This window comes from Octopus bimaculoides, chromosome 14 (assembly GCF_001194135.2).
Source record: "Octopus bimaculoides isolate UCB-OBI-ISO-001 chromosome 14, ASM119413v2, whole genome shotgun sequence".
In the NCBI taxonomy this organism is placed as follows: domain Eukaryota; kingdom Metazoa; phylum Mollusca; class Cephalopoda; order Octopoda; family Octopodidae; genus Octopus; species Octopus bimaculoides.
This window is the reverse complement of record NC_068994.1, coordinates 17,778,047-17,798,398: the sequence shown is the minus strand read 5'-3', so window position 1 is coordinate 17,798,398 and position 20,352 is coordinate 17,778,047. Positions and strand designations below refer to the sequence as shown.

General features: G+C 35.6%; 2 protein-coding genes across 3 annotated transcripts in view; one reads left to right on the top strand and one right to left on the bottom strand.

Annotated features, from left to right (window-relative positions):
• Positions 1-11,290, top strand: part of LOC106880656 (fumarate hydratase, mitochondrial) — a 62,758-nt gene extending 51,468 nt beyond the window's left edge. For both annotated transcript variants that reach the window (XM_014930701.2, XM_014930700.2), the window contains exons 6-9: positions 2,867-2,978; positions 6,161-6,241; positions 6,752-6,955; positions 10,652-11,290. In XM_014930701.2, the coding sequence (XP_014786187.1) occupies positions 2,867-2,978; positions 6,161-6,241; positions 6,752-6,955; positions 10,652-11,076 (822 nt within the window). In that variant the 3' untranslated portion in view covers positions 11,077-11,290. The remainder of the gene's footprint in view (positions 1-2,866; positions 2,979-6,160; positions 6,242-6,751; positions 6,956-10,651) is intronic.
• LOC106880658 (histone-lysine N-trimethyltransferase SMYD5) overlaps positions 11,279-20,352 on the bottom strand; it is a 34,717-nt gene continuing 25,643 nt past the window's right edge. The window contains exons 9-12 of the mRNA XM_014930703.1: positions 18,804-18,860; positions 17,598-17,692; positions 15,671-15,741; positions 11,279-12,661 (exon numbers count right to left, since the gene is read on the bottom strand). Of these exons, the coding sequence (XP_014786189.1) occupies positions 12,547-12,661; positions 15,671-15,741; positions 17,598-17,692; positions 18,804-18,860 (338 nt within the window). The 3' untranslated portion in view covers positions 11,279-12,546. The remainder of the gene's footprint in view (positions 12,662-15,670; positions 15,742-17,597; positions 17,693-18,803; positions 18,861-20,352) is intronic.

The following is a 20,352-nucleotide window of genomic DNA, read 5'->3' as shown; positions in this document are numbered from 1 at the left end:
ATATACAGGGGTTGGATAAAATAATGGAAACACCTTAAAATTTCAAACAAATTTTAATATGGAGTCGGACCACAGAAAGCACTATGAGTTCTTGACCTTATATCTTTTTGCAGTTTTGCAAACACAGTCTACAAAATTTTTTCATTCCATTTATTTTTTCCACTTTATGGAAGTCAATATTTTCTCTGTTAACGTTCACCTCAGTTAATCTTGCTTTTCTCCCAGTTCTGTATTTTCTGGAAGAAAAGCCCTCACGTAACTGAGATGCGATGTCAACCCAAAATTTTAAATGGTCGTAGTCTTTTGGTGGCTTTTTACATAAACAGTATATGAATCGACTATAGTTAGGCATAATGCTGGAGATATATGGATCACCATACCTTACATCAAGATTCCAGTAGTTAAAAAAAAAAAACTTCAGTAAAAATAAATAGTCCAATGGTTGAACATTGGGAGGTAGAGTGTGTTGTGGTCTAGTCTTTTCTGTGAAATCAGGAACTGTGGTTGATGTGATAATCTTCAATAATGTTGCTGTAATGTTTTCAATATAATTTTCATCACTTTTATTATCAAAATTTTCCTCGTCCAATGAAGATTCATAAATATCAATATCAGATTTGTCCAAAGACAAATCACAGTTGTTTGCATTTATATTTTGTACATCATTAAGAGTAAAACCTTCAAAGTCAGAATTGCTACTTGCTGATGCCATATCGTTGAAAATTAAGATATACACTTCTCTTCAAATGTTGAAAAAAATCAAGAAGTCTCAAAAATTTCAGGGTATTTTTACTTGAATAAAGGTGGTAAAGGCTTTATCTCACATTATCTCAAAACAACGAGAATTCAATAACATGATTTGTTTAATTTTTTAGTGATTTTGTAGAGGAATCAGATACAGCGGGATTTAGCTGGTTCAAACAGATAAAGGGAAATTATTTTCGGCCTGTCCGAACACGAAAGGGTTAATACCACTACCCTGAAATGTTTCCCTTGATATATGTTCCTCATCCTTAATACTGTCCTCCATTCTCACATCCTCTCTACCACTATATGTTTCTCACTCTCCCTATGTGTTACACCTGCCCCTTTCTGCCCCACACTCTCACAACCTACCCAACCACTCATCATCTCTCTCTCATCCTTCCTCTGTCTACTATATCTCCTGTATCTGTTCTGGAACTTATCACTCCACATTTTTATTCACCTTTCAACCCTAGCCTACTCTTCTCCACCTTTCCTACTTATCCACTCAACATTTGTTGTTTATTATAGTCACCACTTCACCCATTCCCTATCTCTGATTCTCCCAAACATTCATGCATCCTTTACCCATCCATACTTCCAGTTCTTTTGTCCCATTCACTTTTAGTCATTTTGTACTTTGAGGGTCCACAAAGACACCTTATCACTGCTTTTTTTATCTCTTCCCAGCTCCACCTGATCACCCCCAACCTCTCTTCCAAAATGTGAGTGCCATGTAGCCCCTCTGTAGCATGAAACTTGCCCTGCTCCAGCCACTTCTCTCATTCTCTAACACCTTAGCATGACTCTTTTCTATTTGGCTTTCACTTTTTCAAATTTTAAAATTAAATAAAAAAAATTTTAATTTAGTACATTGATGTACTTTTTCACACTGAATCTGATGTTGTTATTCACTTGTTCCAGAAAAAATTTTTGAAAAAAGTTACAGCAGTTTAAAGTTTGATTATTTTTACCCAATCAGAAAATAGCATTTAGAAGCAGTCATTTTCTGCAAGATAACTTTTATTAAACAAAATCATCATCATCATCGTTTAACGTCCACTTTCCATGCTAGCATGGGTTGGACGATTTGACTGAGGACTGGTGAACCGGATGGCTGCACCAGGCTCTAATCTGATCTGGCAGTGTTTCTACAGCTGGATGCTCTTCCTAATGCCAACCACTCTGAGAGTGTAGTGGGTGTTTTACATGCCACAGTACTGGCAACGGCCAGGGAAGCAATAAATTACAATGACGAAAGTTGTAATATGTTTTGAAGTTTTGATAAGTTTAAATAAAGTCAAGTAAAATGTTGGAACAGGAAATATAAAAAGGGAAAATGATCAATGAATTTTTTTTTCAAAAAAATTAAAAAACAAACTGCACATTACACTACTGTAGCTTAGTTCATGCAAACATTTAACAGCGAAAGTTTGAGATACTCTAGGACTAGAGTTAGGATTTAGGGTTGGAGTTTAGAGTCAGTTTGACCAGTGGATGATCTGGGGTTAATCAATTGGTAACATTTTTCTAAAAAAAGTTTTCTGCGACAAATGATTAACAAAATCGGATTCAGCATGAAAAATTACATCAATATACCAAATTTGAAAAAAACAATCCTCTTTTTTTGTAGTGAAAATTCAAAAATGAAAGTTCAGAATATAGATACAGTAGCTTTAAGCAGACAACATCTTGGCTTGTTATTATGGAAACAGGCACCAATGTGTCTGTGGCTTACGATTGGCTAAAATTACCCAAAATTTGCACACTTTAAAAATCTATTAACTTTTTATTTATTAATTTATGGCAAAAACAAATGTCATTTCCATAATTAACATACAAAACTACATCAATACACAAAATTTGAAATCAATTGGAACAAAATTAAAAGAATTGAAAAGTGAAAGCCAAACAGAAAGGATCCCCAAACATAAAGCTGATACACACACTCTATTTCACTGCAACTAATTTTGAGCTGAGCATTTTTGTATTTTCACACATCTTTTCTTTCTTTACTGTTTTACACCTATTTTCCTCCCTCCTTATCAAAGGGAGGAAGGCACACACACACACACATTTTGCTGTATGATGATGTTTTTATTGTTCAAATGCTATTTTGCAGGATGCAGTGCCCTTAACACTTGGACAAGAGTTTAGTGGATATGTAGCCCAGTTAGCTAATGGAATTGAACGCATCAAATCAACTATGCCAAGATTATATCAGCTAGCCATAGGTTTGTTAGATATCTTTATAAATTCCAATAGCTCAAGTTAGTCTCTTTAAAAAAAAATTTTTTATTAATATCATCATTCAGTAATAACTGAACATTTAGTAGTTTGTATCTTCTTTCTGTTGTTAACTCTCTTGCAGGTAGAACATTTCATTCACCAATGGTACACAGAGGGACATTTTGGTCATTTTTTCATAGCTCATTGTCAAGCATTCTCCTACTGGTTGATTTTTTTTTTCTTTTTACTTGTTTCAGTAATTTGACTGTGGCCATGCTGGGGCACCACCAAATATTGCATGTTAATTTGTTGAAGCAGCCATGCATTCCTATAGAATTCCAGTGATTTTCACATCATTATGTTATATAATTTATAGCTTTAAATGCTCAAAAGCAACATGATAGTACTCAGTGGTTCATATTGTTTGTTTGCTAAAAGGAGGTCTTCAATCAGTGTAGAGGAAAATGTTTGATATCTCCAAGGAGTCGGACAGTAACAATGACAGCCTAGGTAATGGAAATGATCTTAATTTGTTCTATGTTTAAGATTCAGATAGCAAATATGATGCATGAGCAAGTAATGTAGATAACGAGAGTATGTATGCAGACAATAGAGCTGAATCTAGTAGTAGAAAGGAGTTACATGATGATGATACTTCTGACAATGCAGATGCTGGATACATGTGACTTGAAAACTGATAAACCCCACATCTTATAAATGATTTTGTTAGCCATGGTGGACCTAGATAGACACTAACTAAAACTACGTCTGTTGATTATTTTCATAATTCTTTTTGGCTTCTGTTGGTGCTGGGTTTTTACTTTGGGATTATCTTGTGAAGGAAACCAAAAATATATTTCACCTGCTGTATATAGCGTTTCCCAACCTATTTTCACAAAAACACTCTGCTGTAACTTTCCAGAAAAATGTATGCCCCACTAGTAGTGAGTAAAAAAAATAACCTTATTTTAAATATTTCTAATTATGTATTTTCCTTAAAGAAATATCCACCCTAGGGCATTAGAACAGCACTATACTGTAGCAAACAATCTTCACACAGTATGCTTGGCTGGAGGGATTGGTTTGGCTAGGCTGAGTATAAGTGTAATATGTTACCTGTGAAAAAAAGATTTTTCACAATTCCATGTTCCATTAAAAATAAATAAGAAAAGAAAAAGTAAAAAAGTTTGGATTTCATGCCCCATGTTGGGAATCACTTGTATATGATATGTAGGACCACTTCAAAAATATCCCAGAATTCTTTGGCAACCGTTGACACTTGAAAAACTATGAGCATTTGTCAGTTTGATTTTTGAATATGGTGACTCATACATAAAACACACTCCATAGAGCAGTACTAGAACACATTTTCTAAAAATTATTTACCTATGTCACAAGGGTTTTAAAAAATTATCTACTTATTAAAAGGTTAAGATCCAGATCAGCTCTGATCAAGCATACATATCATTGAAGGAAGTTTTGCTGTGACCATCTTGTCTTATGTTCCAACACAACTTATCTAGGACTATATTCTATAGTTATTATAATTAGAATTATTATTAGTAGTAGCAACACTGATGCTGATATTAGAATATCATCATCATCGTTTAACATCTACTTTCCATGCTAGCATGGGTTGGATGATTTGACTGAGGACTGGTGAAACCCAATGGCTACACCAGGCTCCAATCTGATTTGGCAGGGTTTCTACAGCTGGATGCCCTTCCTAACACCAACCACTCCGAGAGTGTAGTGGGTTCTTTTACGTGTCACCGGCACGAAGGCCAATAGGTATATTTTTATTTCCAATTTTACTTACCTTTGCTGCTACTCTTAGCAGATTTATCAAATAAAGATAGAAGCTTTCTCATGGGCACAACCATTTTTTCCTAAAGTTAGGATTAAGTTGTTCAATGAAGGATGGGGAAATATGTAAGATATTGATAGAGTAATCTCAGGGTATTATGTAAACGCCATTAAATATAATTTGATCATAATTTCACCAGATTCTTGTGATGGTGCATGCATCTAGAAACAGCCAGTGCTAAATGGATAGCAATGACAGTTCATAGGTGATTTAAATTCACGAAAACACTCAATGTTTTCGTCATTTTCAATTATTATCTGTATCACACTAAAGAAATTGAAAGTTAAGTGCCTTTGCAAAAGATACAGTGGCAGTGAGACAAGCCATTTAGCCTTTCTAGCCAGATCAACTTCTTAGTGACTCCAGGCAACTAATGCTCACCCTACATAAGTGAAATACTCAAAGATAGTATTTGTTGTTTTTCTGAAGGGTACTAGTGATATAAGGGAAATCTGTACAACCAAGAATTACTTACAGACTAACCCTTTCATTACCAACCCAGCTGAAACTAGCTCTTGTTCTGAATACAAATGTCTTGTTTTCATAAGTTTTCAATTAAAATTTTCCACCAAACTTTCGTCACAATTTATGTTCCTAACACTAGCTGAATGATAACTAAGTTGTTTTACTAAATTCTTTGTTATATTTAAAGTAATTGAAAGAAACACAGAGCATCTCAAAATAAATACAGTAACGAAAGGGCTAAACTTACGAGTAGCTTATCTCAATTAAGTAAGCTTCTCTATTTTTCCCCCAAGTTAGTACAGGTAATTCAGATACTGGAGATTTCTTCTTGCTCTTCAACCTTCTACTTAACATGATACATTGCATACATTATCAATATCCTACAAAAGTTACTGCACACATTTATGTTCTAGTATGTCTTTTCCATTTCTAGCATATTCCAAATGATTTTTTTAAAGATCTATCTTCATGTGAACTGGAGGTTAAAGCAAACATTGATCCATTTTCTCTGTCCACTATTCCTGGGAGAGTTGTTGGGGTAGTCTTCAGGCACTTCCTCCATAGGGTCCTCTCAGAAGCAATCATCATTAGACTTTCCAGCTAGATTCCCAAGTATGACCAACTGAGACTATGAATATAATCCAACCATTTCATTCTTGGTCTACCCCAAGGTCTCCTGCTGGTTGGTTCAATTTGAATGATCTGTCTTGTGATTTTTTCCTGCTGCATTCTAATAACATGTCCAAAGTCCTGGAGCTGTGACTTCTGAATATGGAGAAGTAACAGCTTAACCTACCTTTGCTTTGATTTCATCCAATAAGCATTTTTTAACCTGCAATTTATTATTTTAACAAGGTGGCACAGCCGTTGGTACTGGAATAAACACAAGAATTGGATTTGCAGAAAAAATTTCTTCTAACATTGCTGAAATTACAGGTAAAGTTTGATTCCTTATTTTCCATTTGTTTTCATGAAATTTGTCTACTAAAATATATTTTCAATTTTGTGAGCATTGTAATTTTTAGAAATGTATTGACTGTCTCAAGTAAGATATAAGCTTCTCAACTGGAGATTTCAACCAAGTGTTACATTTAGGCAATATTTGAAAGGACAATTTTGTATGAATCTACTAGTGTGCTTTTCGATATTTGTCAGTGATTCCAAGCCGATCAGGATACACAGGCAGTGGTTTGTGTTAAAACAAAATCTCCCAGTACGAAAACATTCTTTTTGTTTACATGTTGCTACAATTTTGTTGTAGAAATGACAGGTGTTACAACACAAACATTTTCACTATTTAGATAGAAAATAAATGTGTAAAGAATGACATGTATTGATAAAAAGAAATTTGCTAAATATTCTTTATTTAAATGTACTGTACTCTTAACTTTTCCTTTCACAACAACTCTGTGTGTTACAGGTTCTCTCTTTATATTATCCTTTTAGGGCTTCCTTTCCAATCTGCTCCTAATAAATTTGAAGCACTTGCAGCTCATGATGCACTTGTGGAAGTACATGGAGCTTTAAATGTTGTGGCATGCAGTTTAATGAAAATTGGTAATGACCTACGCTTCCTTGCTTCTGGTCCTCGGTGTGGTTTTGGAGAATTAATTCTTCCCGAAAATGAGCCTGGAAGTAGTATCATGCCAGGTGAGTGAAATGTATATTGAATTTTTATATTAGATTTATCTTTTTGAATTCTGTGAGTTGATTTTATTAGGTGACACAAGCTCACTAGTTGTTCATTGCAGTTATTATATAGTAGCTTTAAACAAGGCTTTCATATGATTGTGACTGGTTCTATGCTAACAGGGATTATGACGCCTGGTGCCAACAACTGATGGTTTTAAGTTCCCAATTATAGTTTTTGTTATATCCTTAAAATGTTAAATTGCTATAATACCCACTTCAGTATACAGTATACTTATACGACTATTTCTGAGTGCCTACTACATACGCTGGTACTTCACATACTTCTCTTTACTTGCAGTGACTAGGTTATTCCATTCATCACATGAGAGGGGTGTACCATTATTACTAATTCCCTACATCTCCCCTTTTAAGTTTTTCTTAGGAAGTATCATTTTATTTAACAATATTTTTTATTCACCCCTACCTCCTCCTTTTGAGTCTTTTTTTTTTCTCTACTGTTTAATATTTTTTATGATTGGCATCTATTCTCAAGAACTCTGTATGTTTTCTTTTCCTCTCACTTGTACACCTGGGTTCAATCACCTGTAGTGGTGTTGGTACTTGGAATGTATTGTACAACCATTCCATCAGTTCCTTCAACTTCTTGGGCTCACTCTCCACAAATCTTTTTTTTTTTTTTTTTTTTTTTTTTTTTTTCAGTTGGTTCCTGTGTTTCTTTTGTATACCTTTTCTATTTTTTACTCAATACATCATTTTACCTATGCATTTGGTAATCACGCCATCTTCCCAACTCTGCTTTTCATTCTTGTATACCCTCATATACACCTTTTCACCAACTTTAAAGAATCTTGCTATGTCTTCCCTGGCACTTTTTCTTTTCTTGCCAGATAGCAATTTATCAAGGACATATTTTACTTTCCTTGCAAGCATCATCTCTGCAAATGTATTCAGATTTGATGTCACACAGTACACTCTTTAAAATTATTGTAGAGCTACCTCATCCGTGACTTCCTTATTCGATTTTCTAAAGGCTCTTTTGAAGGTATCAACAAAGCATTCTGCCTGTCTATGGCACTGTAGTTATATGTTCTACCACGAACATTTCACAAAATTTTTTTAATTCACTAGACACAAATATCATTTCATTGTCAGACACTATCTCATCTTGGATGCCAAATCTCGCAAAGAAATTGTGTAAAAAAATTATCACAGTCGAGGAGGTTGGTTTTTTTACACTTACAAATTTCTGGCCATTTCGAGAAACTGTCAACTACCACTAAGTACTTAGAACCATTTAAAGGACCAGTCCAGGAATCAAAACCACAATCTTACAATCTAGAGTCCAACACCTTAACCACTAAACCATGCACCTCCTATGAATGGTACATAAGTTTTGCAAGGTTGAAACACAAAAATCAGTCCTGGTAGAATTTTAACTTTAAATGTAGAGGGACATAAGTAAATATCACAAAGAATACTAATAGTTCTGCAAAATAAGTTTCAAGAGGGTTATTCTGAATTGTTTTTGATGTTTTATACCCTAAATATTATCTTAGTTTTGGGGCTGTGATCTATTTTGTTGGTGTCCTAGTTATATTCTAAGAATAGAACAAGTGAAATTAAGTACTAAATTGAGCAAGTTAGATTTTGATGACAGACTAGGACAGTATCTTACCCTATAGCTCACTATCCAATTTCTCCCACGTCACAAAGGTCTATAGAGCTGATTGTCTATTCTGGTTTCAGTAAAGTAAAACAAGTGAAATAAATATATATGGCACAAAATTGAACTGCACTGCAAACTAACAAACAATGAACAAAACCACATGCAGTACCAACCTTGAACTAGATAGGTTTAGTAACTTTCAAAAATTATATGACATGCCAACCTTTTCAACTAGGTCTGCTTATGCCAATTTAATCATTATGATTGGTTAGTATAAGGTTGAACGTGCAAATAAACCACCAAGGAAAGCTCACAACATCATTTCAGTAGTATGTGGTGTTACACCCAATAATTGTTGCTGCATCGAATGCTACAAAGACAGTGGTGATACTCTAGATTAGGAAGAAAACTAGCTTGGATGAGGAGTAGTTCAGCTTTGTGCATCACTGATTGCATAGAGCAAGCCATTATGCTTAACATTTAATACCCTAGGGAAGGCCTTTAATACAGTACCATGCTGTATGGTCTGATGATTGCAAAAAATATCTAGAATAAATGGATGGCTAGGAAAAGCCATGTACAGAAATGCTGTTGACATGGTGAGATTTAGTAATTGGTTTAGTGAGGAGATTAGCATGCAGGTAGGTGTTTCTCAACTCTTGGACCTTGTTTAGTATAGTTCTCCAGACTATAACAGAAAAGTTTGAGAACTCCTCTGCCTAGTTTTCATAGTTGAAGATTTATAATGGAAATATAAAATGCAAAATGCTGAAAAGTTGATAGGGATTCCATATATAGCATACCCACTGTAAACTATGGGTGCAGTGGAATCACAGGCAAGCTGAAAGAGAAAAACTTTGTAGCAAATGCACAATAATGGTTAGCAGTTAGAGAACCAATGAAATAACTCCTTTCAAATGTTTAAAAGGTTGCTTTGAAGTTTAGTTGGTAGCTTCTGTTACGTAGGGGACCTAATTAGTAACAGAGGAGGGTGTTCCAAAAGCATAGGGCCAGAGAAAGAATCGGGTAACAAAAAATTCAGGGAGTTATTACCTCTACTGGCAACAAAGGGATTCTCTTTCCAAAGCAAATTGTATGATGCTTGTGTGATGTTGCATGGTAGTAAAACATAGGCATTCAATTTGGAGTATGTGTGAAGGCTGTAAAGAAATGAGACAAACTTGACACATCCATTGCATGTGTAACGTTAGTGTGAATGAACAATGGAGCACAAATAAGCTTTAAAAAAAATTGGATATAAGAGGATTAAGATGTGATGTGCAAGAGAGAAGACTATGGTGGTATGTGATACATATGGGGGATCCTGTAGAACAGTGGTACTTAACCTTTTTCATCGTCTTACCCTGCCAAGCCTCTCATAATAAATTTTGTAATGGTCTTGGAACACAAAGTGCCATGGGAGTTACAGAGCAGGAGCAAAGCACATAGTCATGATACCACTAGCAACTACAATGCAATACTGTAATTACATGAAATAAATTACTTTCTTCCAAACCTTCCGTGACACCCCCAAACCCCAAGGTTAAGAACTACTGCTGTAGAAGGAAAAGATATGGGGAAAAGTGGTGAAAAGGGAGTTGCAAGATAATTAAACCTTAAAAGGGGACACAAGTGTTAAAATGCTGTTTTGAAAAGCTGTCAAAAACCTGCAGGCATGGAAGAATATGTAAAAATAGTCATCATTGTTGTTTTTACATTCACTTTTCTTTCATGCTGCATAGGTTGGATGGGCTTGAGGCAGTATTCTATGGCCAAATGTTGTTCCTGATGCCAACATTTCCTTCTTCAAGTAAGGAATTTTATTCCACATCTTTGCATTTTGAATCACTGAGTTAGTAAACTTTTCTTTATGGACATACACCTGGAGCTATGTAGGTAACACTTGCTCAAGGTGCCATGCAGTGGGATTGAACCCAAAACGAAGTTGTAGCAAAACAAAGCAAACTTTTTAAGCACACCACCACCACCATGTACCCACCTATTGATGCTGTGTTTTCTATTTTCAGGTAAAATTAACCCTACGCAGTGTGAAGCCATCACAATGGTGGCTGCCCAAGTTATGGGTAACCAGGTTGCAGTTACTGTTGGTGGCTCAAACGGCCATTTTGAACTGAATGTCTTCAAACCTCTCATTGCACGTAATGTTCTACAATCAATTAGACTCATTGGAGATGCATGCATTTCTTTTACTGACCATTGTGTTAAAGATATCCAACCAAACAGGAAACGCTTGCAATCCAATCTTAATGAATCCCTTATGCTAGTCACTGCCCTAAATCCCCACATTGGTTATGACAGAGCAGCAAAAATAGCCAAACTAGCTCACCAAGAAGGTACTACATTAAAAGAGGCAGCGCTAAAATTAAATTTTTTGAAGGAAGAACAATTTGATGAAATAGTTCGACCCGAAAATATGCTTGGACCAAAATGATGGAATTATTAATGTACTCTATAGCAACCTGGCCAAAAACTTGTGAGGATAGCTTTAACTTTCCCTCCTTCACTTTCATAGCCAACCTCTTTTGATAGCTGTTGAGCAAAAGTTGACTACAGATGTAATCACCAAAACAGGATAAATATCTGATACGGAAAAAAATTGTAAATAGGTTGAGAAAAAAAATAAAACAAATGAATTTGATAGTTGACATCTTTTACCAATTTATTTATTTATAAATTCCTTAGCTATAATGGATACTGTTAATTCAATTTTTAATATTTTGAAATAAACATATGTACTTGAAATAATGAAATATTTTGTTCATCATAGCAAAGTAGGGGATGTTCATAAAATAAACTTACCAATTCAATTTTGGTCTCTTACATAGGCACAAGGCTTCAATTTTGCAGTAGATTGGAAAAATATATTTTGATGTCCATGCTTTTTGTAAGTGCATGAGACATGAATGAAATGATTTTAGACTTGGGTTGCCTGAACTTCACTCTACGGCACTTGTTACAATTGTAATTCTTAAATGACTTGGATTTTTTTCCCCTAGACACAGAAGCTTCATATTTGAAAGGAAGGCAGAGGCCATTTCACCTCATAGAAATGGAGTTTCAAAAGCAAGTCACAGACTTGGGCTTGCTACGGTTTTACCTTGTGTACTACTTAAATTGGATTCTAACTGAGGCACAAGGCTGATTGTTCAAAGAGAGGGAATGTGTAACTGAATTGACACCCGTGTATTACCAGTATTTATTTACCACAATGGGATGGGTAAACATTTGAACCAAATGAGTTTTAAAAATACTGAAATGTATTTAACCCTATTTATCTCAACTAAAGTGAGCCAGTGAGCGAGTCTCTACGTGTCACTCAATCTGCTAAAATTAGCAACCCAAATTTCTTATATCACAGCCTACCATCTAACAAAAACTGGAAGAACATATTAGATAATGTAATCTTAGAGTAGTATCTAAAAAGACAGGATGGTCATGGCTGGAATGCCTTTGATCATAGGTCTGCTTGATTAGGGTTTAACAATAAGAACAATTATCGTATATATATCAATATAAAAGTTACAGAGAAACATTTCAGATGAAGAGAAGGAATTAAATATTTATAAACTGAATAAGATATTTTTACTTATTTTCAGTCTGAGCAGCTCAATATGACTGACTAGTAGAAGTAATTTTTAAACTGAGGCTGATGAAGAACCCTGAGAACTGATAGTGAAGAAGCAAACCATTCTCACTGTAACTGAAACTAATTTATCCTACTGATCCACTATGTGTCTCCATTAATTTCTTTCAATGAAAGACAACATGTTAGGAATATAAAGTAGGACTGTTATTAACTAATTTGTTTACAAGAGAATTAGTATGGGGGGAAGGGGTAGTAAAATGTCAGAACTACGTGTGAAGAGAGTTCATGTGCAAGAAAAGTATCCTACAATGAGATTTACGTGACTTCAGCTTCCATGTCTTCCTCCTCGTCTTCCTCACTCGAAGTAACATCTGGTTCATCACATTGAGACTGGCATTTTATACATTTGCAATTAAAGAGGTAATTATCCCTGGAAATAAAAATTGAATTAAATTTCTTTTTACTCATTTAAAATTAAAATTTTCTTTGTTAGATTTCTTTAACCCTTTAGCATTTGGGTTATTTTGCCAAATGTATTGCTTATTTTCGTTGTTTTAAATTCATCATGTATCTCATAGCTTTGAAATTTTGATGATGTGATTGTATATTTTGAGAATGATATTGTAGGATTGGTATCAGAGTCCAGACCTGGCTGGTTTGAACATAAAACATTTGAGCTGGATATGGCTGGTTTAAATGCTAAAGGGTTAACAATGTTAAATTATTTTTCTTTTGGAAAAAAAAAAGGTATATAATATTTGTAAATGTAAAAATAGTGAAGAAACAAAGAATGTTATACTTGTGAGATTTAAGTTCCTTACAATATATATATATATATATATATATATATATATATATATACACACACTCTTTTACTCTTACTTGTTTCAGTCAAGCAAATCAACCCCGGGACTTATTCTTTGTAAGCCTAGTACTTATTCTATCGGTCTCTTATTGCTGAACCGCTAAATGACGGGGGCATAAACACACCAGCATCGGTTGTCAAGCAATGCTAGGGGGACAAACACAGACACACAAACATACACATCACATATATACGACGGGCTTCTTTCAGTTTCCGTCTACCAAATCCACTCACAAGGCTTTGGTCGGCCCGAGGCTATAGTAGAAGACACTTGCCCAAGGTGCCACGCAGTGGGACTGAACCCGGAACCATGTGGTTGGTAAGCAAGCTACTTACCACACAGCCACTCCTGCACCTATATATATATTCCAAGGTCAAATCCTACAATCAACTTGGACCTCTACTTTTCTGGGGTTAATAATCTAAGTACCAACCACACACTGGAGTCAATTCAGAAAAATAATCCACCTTCCTACAGATATATAACCATTCTCCCACTGAAACAGATGTTAGCTGAGTACAAGAAATATTGTTTCCAGATTTTATATACATATATAAGAAAATAAGATGACAAAGGAATAAATGAACTTCATTAGCTTACAGCTGTTTATGCTATAAGATGCAGTGGACTCATATTTGAGTGCTTCATCAGAGCTTCGAATATGAGAGCTTGGTGTGAAGAGAAATAGACTGATAATGATAGATGGAGTAGGAGATTTGTCGATTCATAAGTTGAGTTATTTCTTGTAGCAAATTATATTTTTTTATTACTATTTATGAACGACTGTTTGTGGGACATAGATAATCATAACATAATCGTTTATTTGCTCCCTTATTTTCATATTACCGCTCTCTACTCTACTAACACTTTTTTCTGAAGCACATGTATATTGAGTGTCAGTCTCACGATACCTAAGCAAAATATTAAAATACAGATTATATATATATATATAGATAGATAAAGGCATGTGGCTAGTGGTTAGGGTGTTGCATTGATAATTGCAGTTTCAATTCCTGGGTTATGGTACACCTTGCAACTGTACAGAGAATGTTGATTTGATAAAGGGAGTGAGCTAATAATAGTACAGCACAAACATTTGATCACTATGAACAAATTTGTGCTAGTTGTTCAGCAAAAAGTTGTGGCACCTCATCTGATGTTTACAACAGGAGAGTCTACCTAATATATACACACACACACACATACATGGTACTCCATCAGTTACAACAATGAGGATTCTGGTTGCTCCAATAACTGGAACAGCCTGCTCATAAAATTAACATGCAAGAGGCTGAGCACTCCACAGAATGCAACGGCTGAGCATTACCCTTAACATAGTTCTCAGGGAGAATTACAGGTACTACTCATTTTTTTGCCAGCTGAGTGAACTGAAGCAATGGGAAATAAAGTGTCTTACTCAAGGGCACAATGTGCTACCTGGAATCAAACTTACAACCTTATGTTCATAAGCCAAATACCTTAACCACTAAGCCACACACCTTCACACACATTTCCCAGTCAGGTAAACTGCAAAAAATAGAATTATAGGTTCCAAAGACAAAGAAGCAATTATACTTGGATAAGAAACGCCCCTCCCCTCCTATTACCTATTGGTTGGCAGTCTGATTACTATCTTATTCACTTTTCTCTTTCTCTCTCTCTCTCAGATCTAAAGAGTACAAGTATATAAATATGCTTTAATATGGGTGGTAGCACCCCCTTCAGGTTGTGAGTTCAAAAAGATCTTGTCAAATGGCATTTGACATTTAAAAAGGGCCGTGATTTTTCTTGGAAATAAAATACTTAAATCAATTATATATTTTAAGCACATTTTCAAAAAACAATTTTTTGTTGGGGTGAGAACATGTAGGACATTTGTCATAAGCAAGTAGAAACAGGATTGATGATGCACCAAAGTCCAACATAATTTCATTACTTAAGTCCTTGCTTTTAGTAATTTCCATAAAAATCTCTCCATGCAAATATGAAAAAAGAGCCACATGGGCTAGATGGGAAAATAGAGATTGTAAACTGCTAAGCAAAACTAGCTTCTGTTTAGATTTTTTTTTTTTCCCCCAACATGAGGAACAAGTGTGGCATGTGGTAAGTATGCTTCCCAATACATGATTCTGGGTTCACTCCCACCACATGGCACCTAGGGCAAGCGTCTTCTACAACCTCGGACCAACCAAAACCTTGTAAGTGAATTTGGTAGATGGAAACTGAAGAAGCTTGTGGTATGTATGTATGTATGTATACATGTGTGTGTGTGTTTGTCACACACACCCTCCACTTCACAACCGGTGTTGGTGTGTTTACATTCCCATAACTTAACAGTTTGGGAAAAGAGACTGATGGAATAAATACAAGGCTTAAAAAGAAAAATACTGGAGGTCGATTAGTTCAACTAAAATTCTTCGAGGCAGTGCCCCAGAATGGCCAGTTTAATGACTGAAACAAGTAAATGATAAAAGATGAGTGACATTGGGGACACTTAGCTTTTATGTTGAGAACTACAGATTATGACAAATTTTTTATAGAAAAGGACTAAAAGCATATACAATGGAAGGTACCTTAAATGCTTCTGTCTGCTATGACGACTTCTTTCCAACATGCATCCATCCAAATAACTGATACAGATTTCCTGAAGAAGAAAATATATATATATATATTTATAATCATTTAGTGTCAAATATCTTGCTGTTGTATCATAGCCATGACAATTGCTTCTAACATGAAGAAAACACATGACATTGTGAAAATAAACAAATATATTTTAACAGTTTGACATTGACCTGACAGTGTTTCATCAAACCGAAGAGTATAGGACGAGAGAGTGGCTGTGATAGAATATAAGTTAGACTGCACAATTAAAAATATGTTTGTAGTTCACAATCCTAAGATTTAAATCTTATCATAGTAGGCTTAGCTTTCTGTTCCATCAAGATTCATCATTTTAACATTCACTTCTCCATGTTTGTATGGGTTGAACAGAGTTTGAGGTAGATTTTCTATGGTTAAATGTACCTTCCTCTAGCCCAAGGATTTTCAAACTTTTTGACTTGCGGACCCGTTTATATTTCAGACTTTACCTTGGGACCCCCTTATAAACGCTTATGAAATTTATACATAAATATTTTGCTTAAAATAACATATATTTTTACATGTGTTTATTTAACAGAATTTAACAAATAGGTTTATTGTCAATTAAAAGATTTCGATTAAAAAACCATATATAAAATCAAATTGCCCATAAAAAGTATTTGCTGTCCACGGACCCCAGTTTGAAAACCCCTGCTCTAGCCAACTGCTACCTGCTTCAAAGCAAGTTAACATTTCTCTGGCCAGAATATTGGTAATGAATGATATTCATTAACAACAATCACATGATGTCATATATACACAGATATGATGGTCTTTTTTTTTGGTTTCTATCTACCAAATCCAGTGACAAGGCTTTGGTTAGCCCAAGACTACAGTAGAAAACACTTGCCCAATGAGTCACTCAGTGGGACTGAACCCAAGACTATGTAATTGGGAAGCAAGTTTCTTAACCAAACAGCCACATCTGCATTCAGAAAATAATACCAAAAATATATCAAGAAATTGCAGATTAGCTAAAAACTTATTGTGTTTTTTTAAAAAATGAACAAAATACTTTGTGTTTATTGAAAACATTCAGTTAATGCTGCTAAAACTCCGTTATTTGTGTCTTGTTTGTTGCTAGGACAGCCATGATAGTGCCCTGGTTAGTCTTCTACCAGTTGTTTCTGCAATGCAAAAGCACCCCTTCCCAGTTTTCTTTCAGTTGCTAATTAGGCATGCAGAAGAAATATAATTTGATTACACAGGTGGTATGTCAGGATTTGTCTTGGAATATCATCCGCAAGGGATGTACTTATAACTGTTACAAGAAAAAGATTTCTAGGAATAAAAAAATAAATCCCTGCTCTGACAGTTTTCTCTTGTGGCCCCAAACGGGGAGATTAATCTTCTTTTAGCAAGAGTCATTTGTATATAATCGGCAGAAGCAAACACAATGTTGGCTCAAGCCAGTGAAGAAGCCCCAACTTAGCTTGTTCATCCTGCTAGAAAGAGCACCCAAATCCCTTTTAAACTGCACCCTGCTTAGAAGAGGGAAGAACACATTAGATAATGTAATCTTAGATAAATTGAAAAATATGTGATCGTTGTGGTTGGAATGCCTAGGCTTGCTTGATGTACATTGACCCAAGTCAAAGAAAAAATCCTATTTCATACATTTGATACCCAACCAGTCAATTGCATTCAGTTTTTTCTCCCATGCTAACCTATTGCCACATACCATTCTAATTATATAACATCTCATTTAGCTACCTGTTTAGATTCCATATTGGAAATTTCCAAAGTTGCAACAGCAGCCTGTCATTAGAGGACGTGAATTGGATAGAAAGAAAAACCAAAAAAAGACATTTACATGAAAACAAATAAAAATACATGCTATGGAAAGTGCATTCTCACCTCTCCTGGTACAATATCTTCTAAAGCCACCACTCTTAATTTATGGCAATTGTGAGGGAACTGAACTTCTGCATTAGGCACACAGCTGTGATTACCTGTGTATTGTAAAAAAAAAAATGAATATTATGTGTAAAGACATTCGAGCGAGATCGTTGCCAGTGCCACTGGACTGGCTCCTGTGCAGCTGGCACATAAAATACACCATTTTAAGCGTGGCCGTTGCCAGTACCGCCTGACAGGCCTTTGTGCCGGTTGCACGTAAAAGCATCCACTACACTCTCAGAGTGGTTGGCGTTAGGAAGGGCATCCAGATGTAGAAACTCTGCCAAATCAGATTGGAGCCTGGTGTAGCCATCTGGTTCACCAGTCCTCAGTCAAATCGTCCAACCCATGCTAGCATGGAAAGCGGACGTTAAACAATGATGAACTACATGATGTCTGTGAGGCTACAGCTGTAAACCAAATGGTCATGAGTTCAAAGCTTACTTCAGTTAGTTACGCATTGGAGCACTGCAATAGCTAAATTGCCTTGTAATACTTAGCTCAGTCAATCAGTTAACAGGGTCCATTTCTAGTTTATAAAAAAAAGTGGTTAGCAATAGATGTCCTTAGCAGTAAAAGCTATTTGCTCTAGTAGCAGATGGATGTGCAAATTAGCAAACATCTCATTCAGTGGGTAGTCGAAACTACAGGGCATAACAACCTTGCTGTACATGAATCCCAAGCTGAGCAAGCTCAGGTTGGCAGTATTTGGAATGGGCTCCTATCTGGGGTTATAGATTCTCCCTTATCTTGATCAAGAATTTCTGGGCCGGTATCTGGCATAGCCTGTCCCAGGACCATGTTCAATGAAGAGGGGAGATGGACAGAAGGCTGGCAACCAAACCTTCAGTGTTCAAATCACTACACAAGCAACAAAGTGGGAGGAACTTAGTATGAAAATTGTACTTAAAACAGTTCATGTCAAAAAGGAATGCTTGTCTTGCTATGATTATAGCCACGAATGAAGCTATTGTTGTAAGCATTTGACATAATAATTTTTAATTCCAGAGCAGAATTCTGTTTATTTTGTAAAAAAATTAAATAATTTCATAACTTGACAAAATAAAATATAAAATTTGGCTTCAATACATGGTCAAAAGAAATGAAGATATATTAGGAGCAACAACAATTCTTAGAATAAAAGAAATTCAATTGAATACTTACAACAACTTTGCATTGAGTAAAGACCAGATCCTTCACAGTTCAAGAATGTTCCGGATTCTACAAGATAAAATATTAATAATGTCTTATATAGATACACAACTAGAAATTTATAGGGAAAGAGAATTTAATACAATGTATCTGCCAACTCACCCACTCTAATGGTCAGTTAGAAAATATTATGTTGGCAACAATAATGATGTTTTCTCACATTCACACAAGGCTGTAAATATGAGATCAATTTAATCCTTAAATGTTTAAGCCAGCCATATCCAGCCCAAATATTCTACTTGTTTTATGTTCAAACCAGTCAGATCCAGCCTCTCATACCTACCCTACAATATTATTCTAAAAATATACAATCACATCATAGAAATCTCAAGCTAGAAGATAATGCATGATTAATTCAAAACAATGCGAATAAATAAGCATTATATGTGATAGAGTAATCAAAATGCTAAAAGGTTAAATGACTCCAATACTTACTTAACTAGTAAGTAATTTTACCAATCACAGACAAACAAAAGACAGAGTCATTTGCAGTAGGATGTGAACAACACTTTTATTCTTTTATTTGTTTCAGTCATTTGACTGTGGCCATGCTAGAGCACCGCCTTTAGTTGAACAAATTGACCCCAGGACTTATTCTTTGTAAGCCTAGTACTTATTCTATCAGCCACTTTTCTGAACCGCTAAAACTACGGGGATGTAAACACACCAACATCGGTTGTCAAGCGATGGTGGGGGGACAAACACAAACATACACACACATATAAATATATATGTGTGTGTGTGTGTGTGTGTGTGTACGACGGGCTTCTTTCAGTTTCCATCTACCAAATCTACTCACAAGGCTTTGGTCAGCCCAAGGGTATAGTAGAAGACACTTGCCCAAGGTGCAATGCAGTGGGACTGAACCTAGAACCATGTGGTTGGTAAGCAAGCTACTTACCACACAGCCACTCCCAAAATATTAAGGCTAAAACATGAAATAATAAAAACAGAGATAGTGGGTTTACTTCACAAAAGCCTAACTAAACCTACTCATTAAAGCCATCTCTTCTTGTCCTATAACCTTCACTCTTGCCCTACCAACAAATTCTTCTGGAAAGTTTTCTTTCCAGCCTGCAGCAATTGAAGCTGAATATCAGACACACCAGTTAACTCTATTTGCTAGCCCAGGATGTCATAACAAATCTATGGGAACTTTCCCTGTTTAACAATCTGTCAATACAGAAAAATGAACATTTTGACTAGCCACTTTATTCGGAGGAGAAAGTCACCTTACTGGCATGTGAAACAACATTCGAGCGAGATCGTTGCCAGTGCCGCTAGACTGGCTCGCGTGCAGGTGGCACATAAAATACACCATTTTGAGCGTGGCCGTTGCCAGTACAGCCTGACTGGCCTTCATGCCGGTGGCACATAAAAGCACACACTACACTTTCAGAGTGGTTGGCGTTACGAAGGGCATCCAGCTGTAGAAACTCTGCCAAATCAGATTGGAGTATGGTGTAGCCATCTGATTCGCCAGTCCTCAGTCAAATTGTCC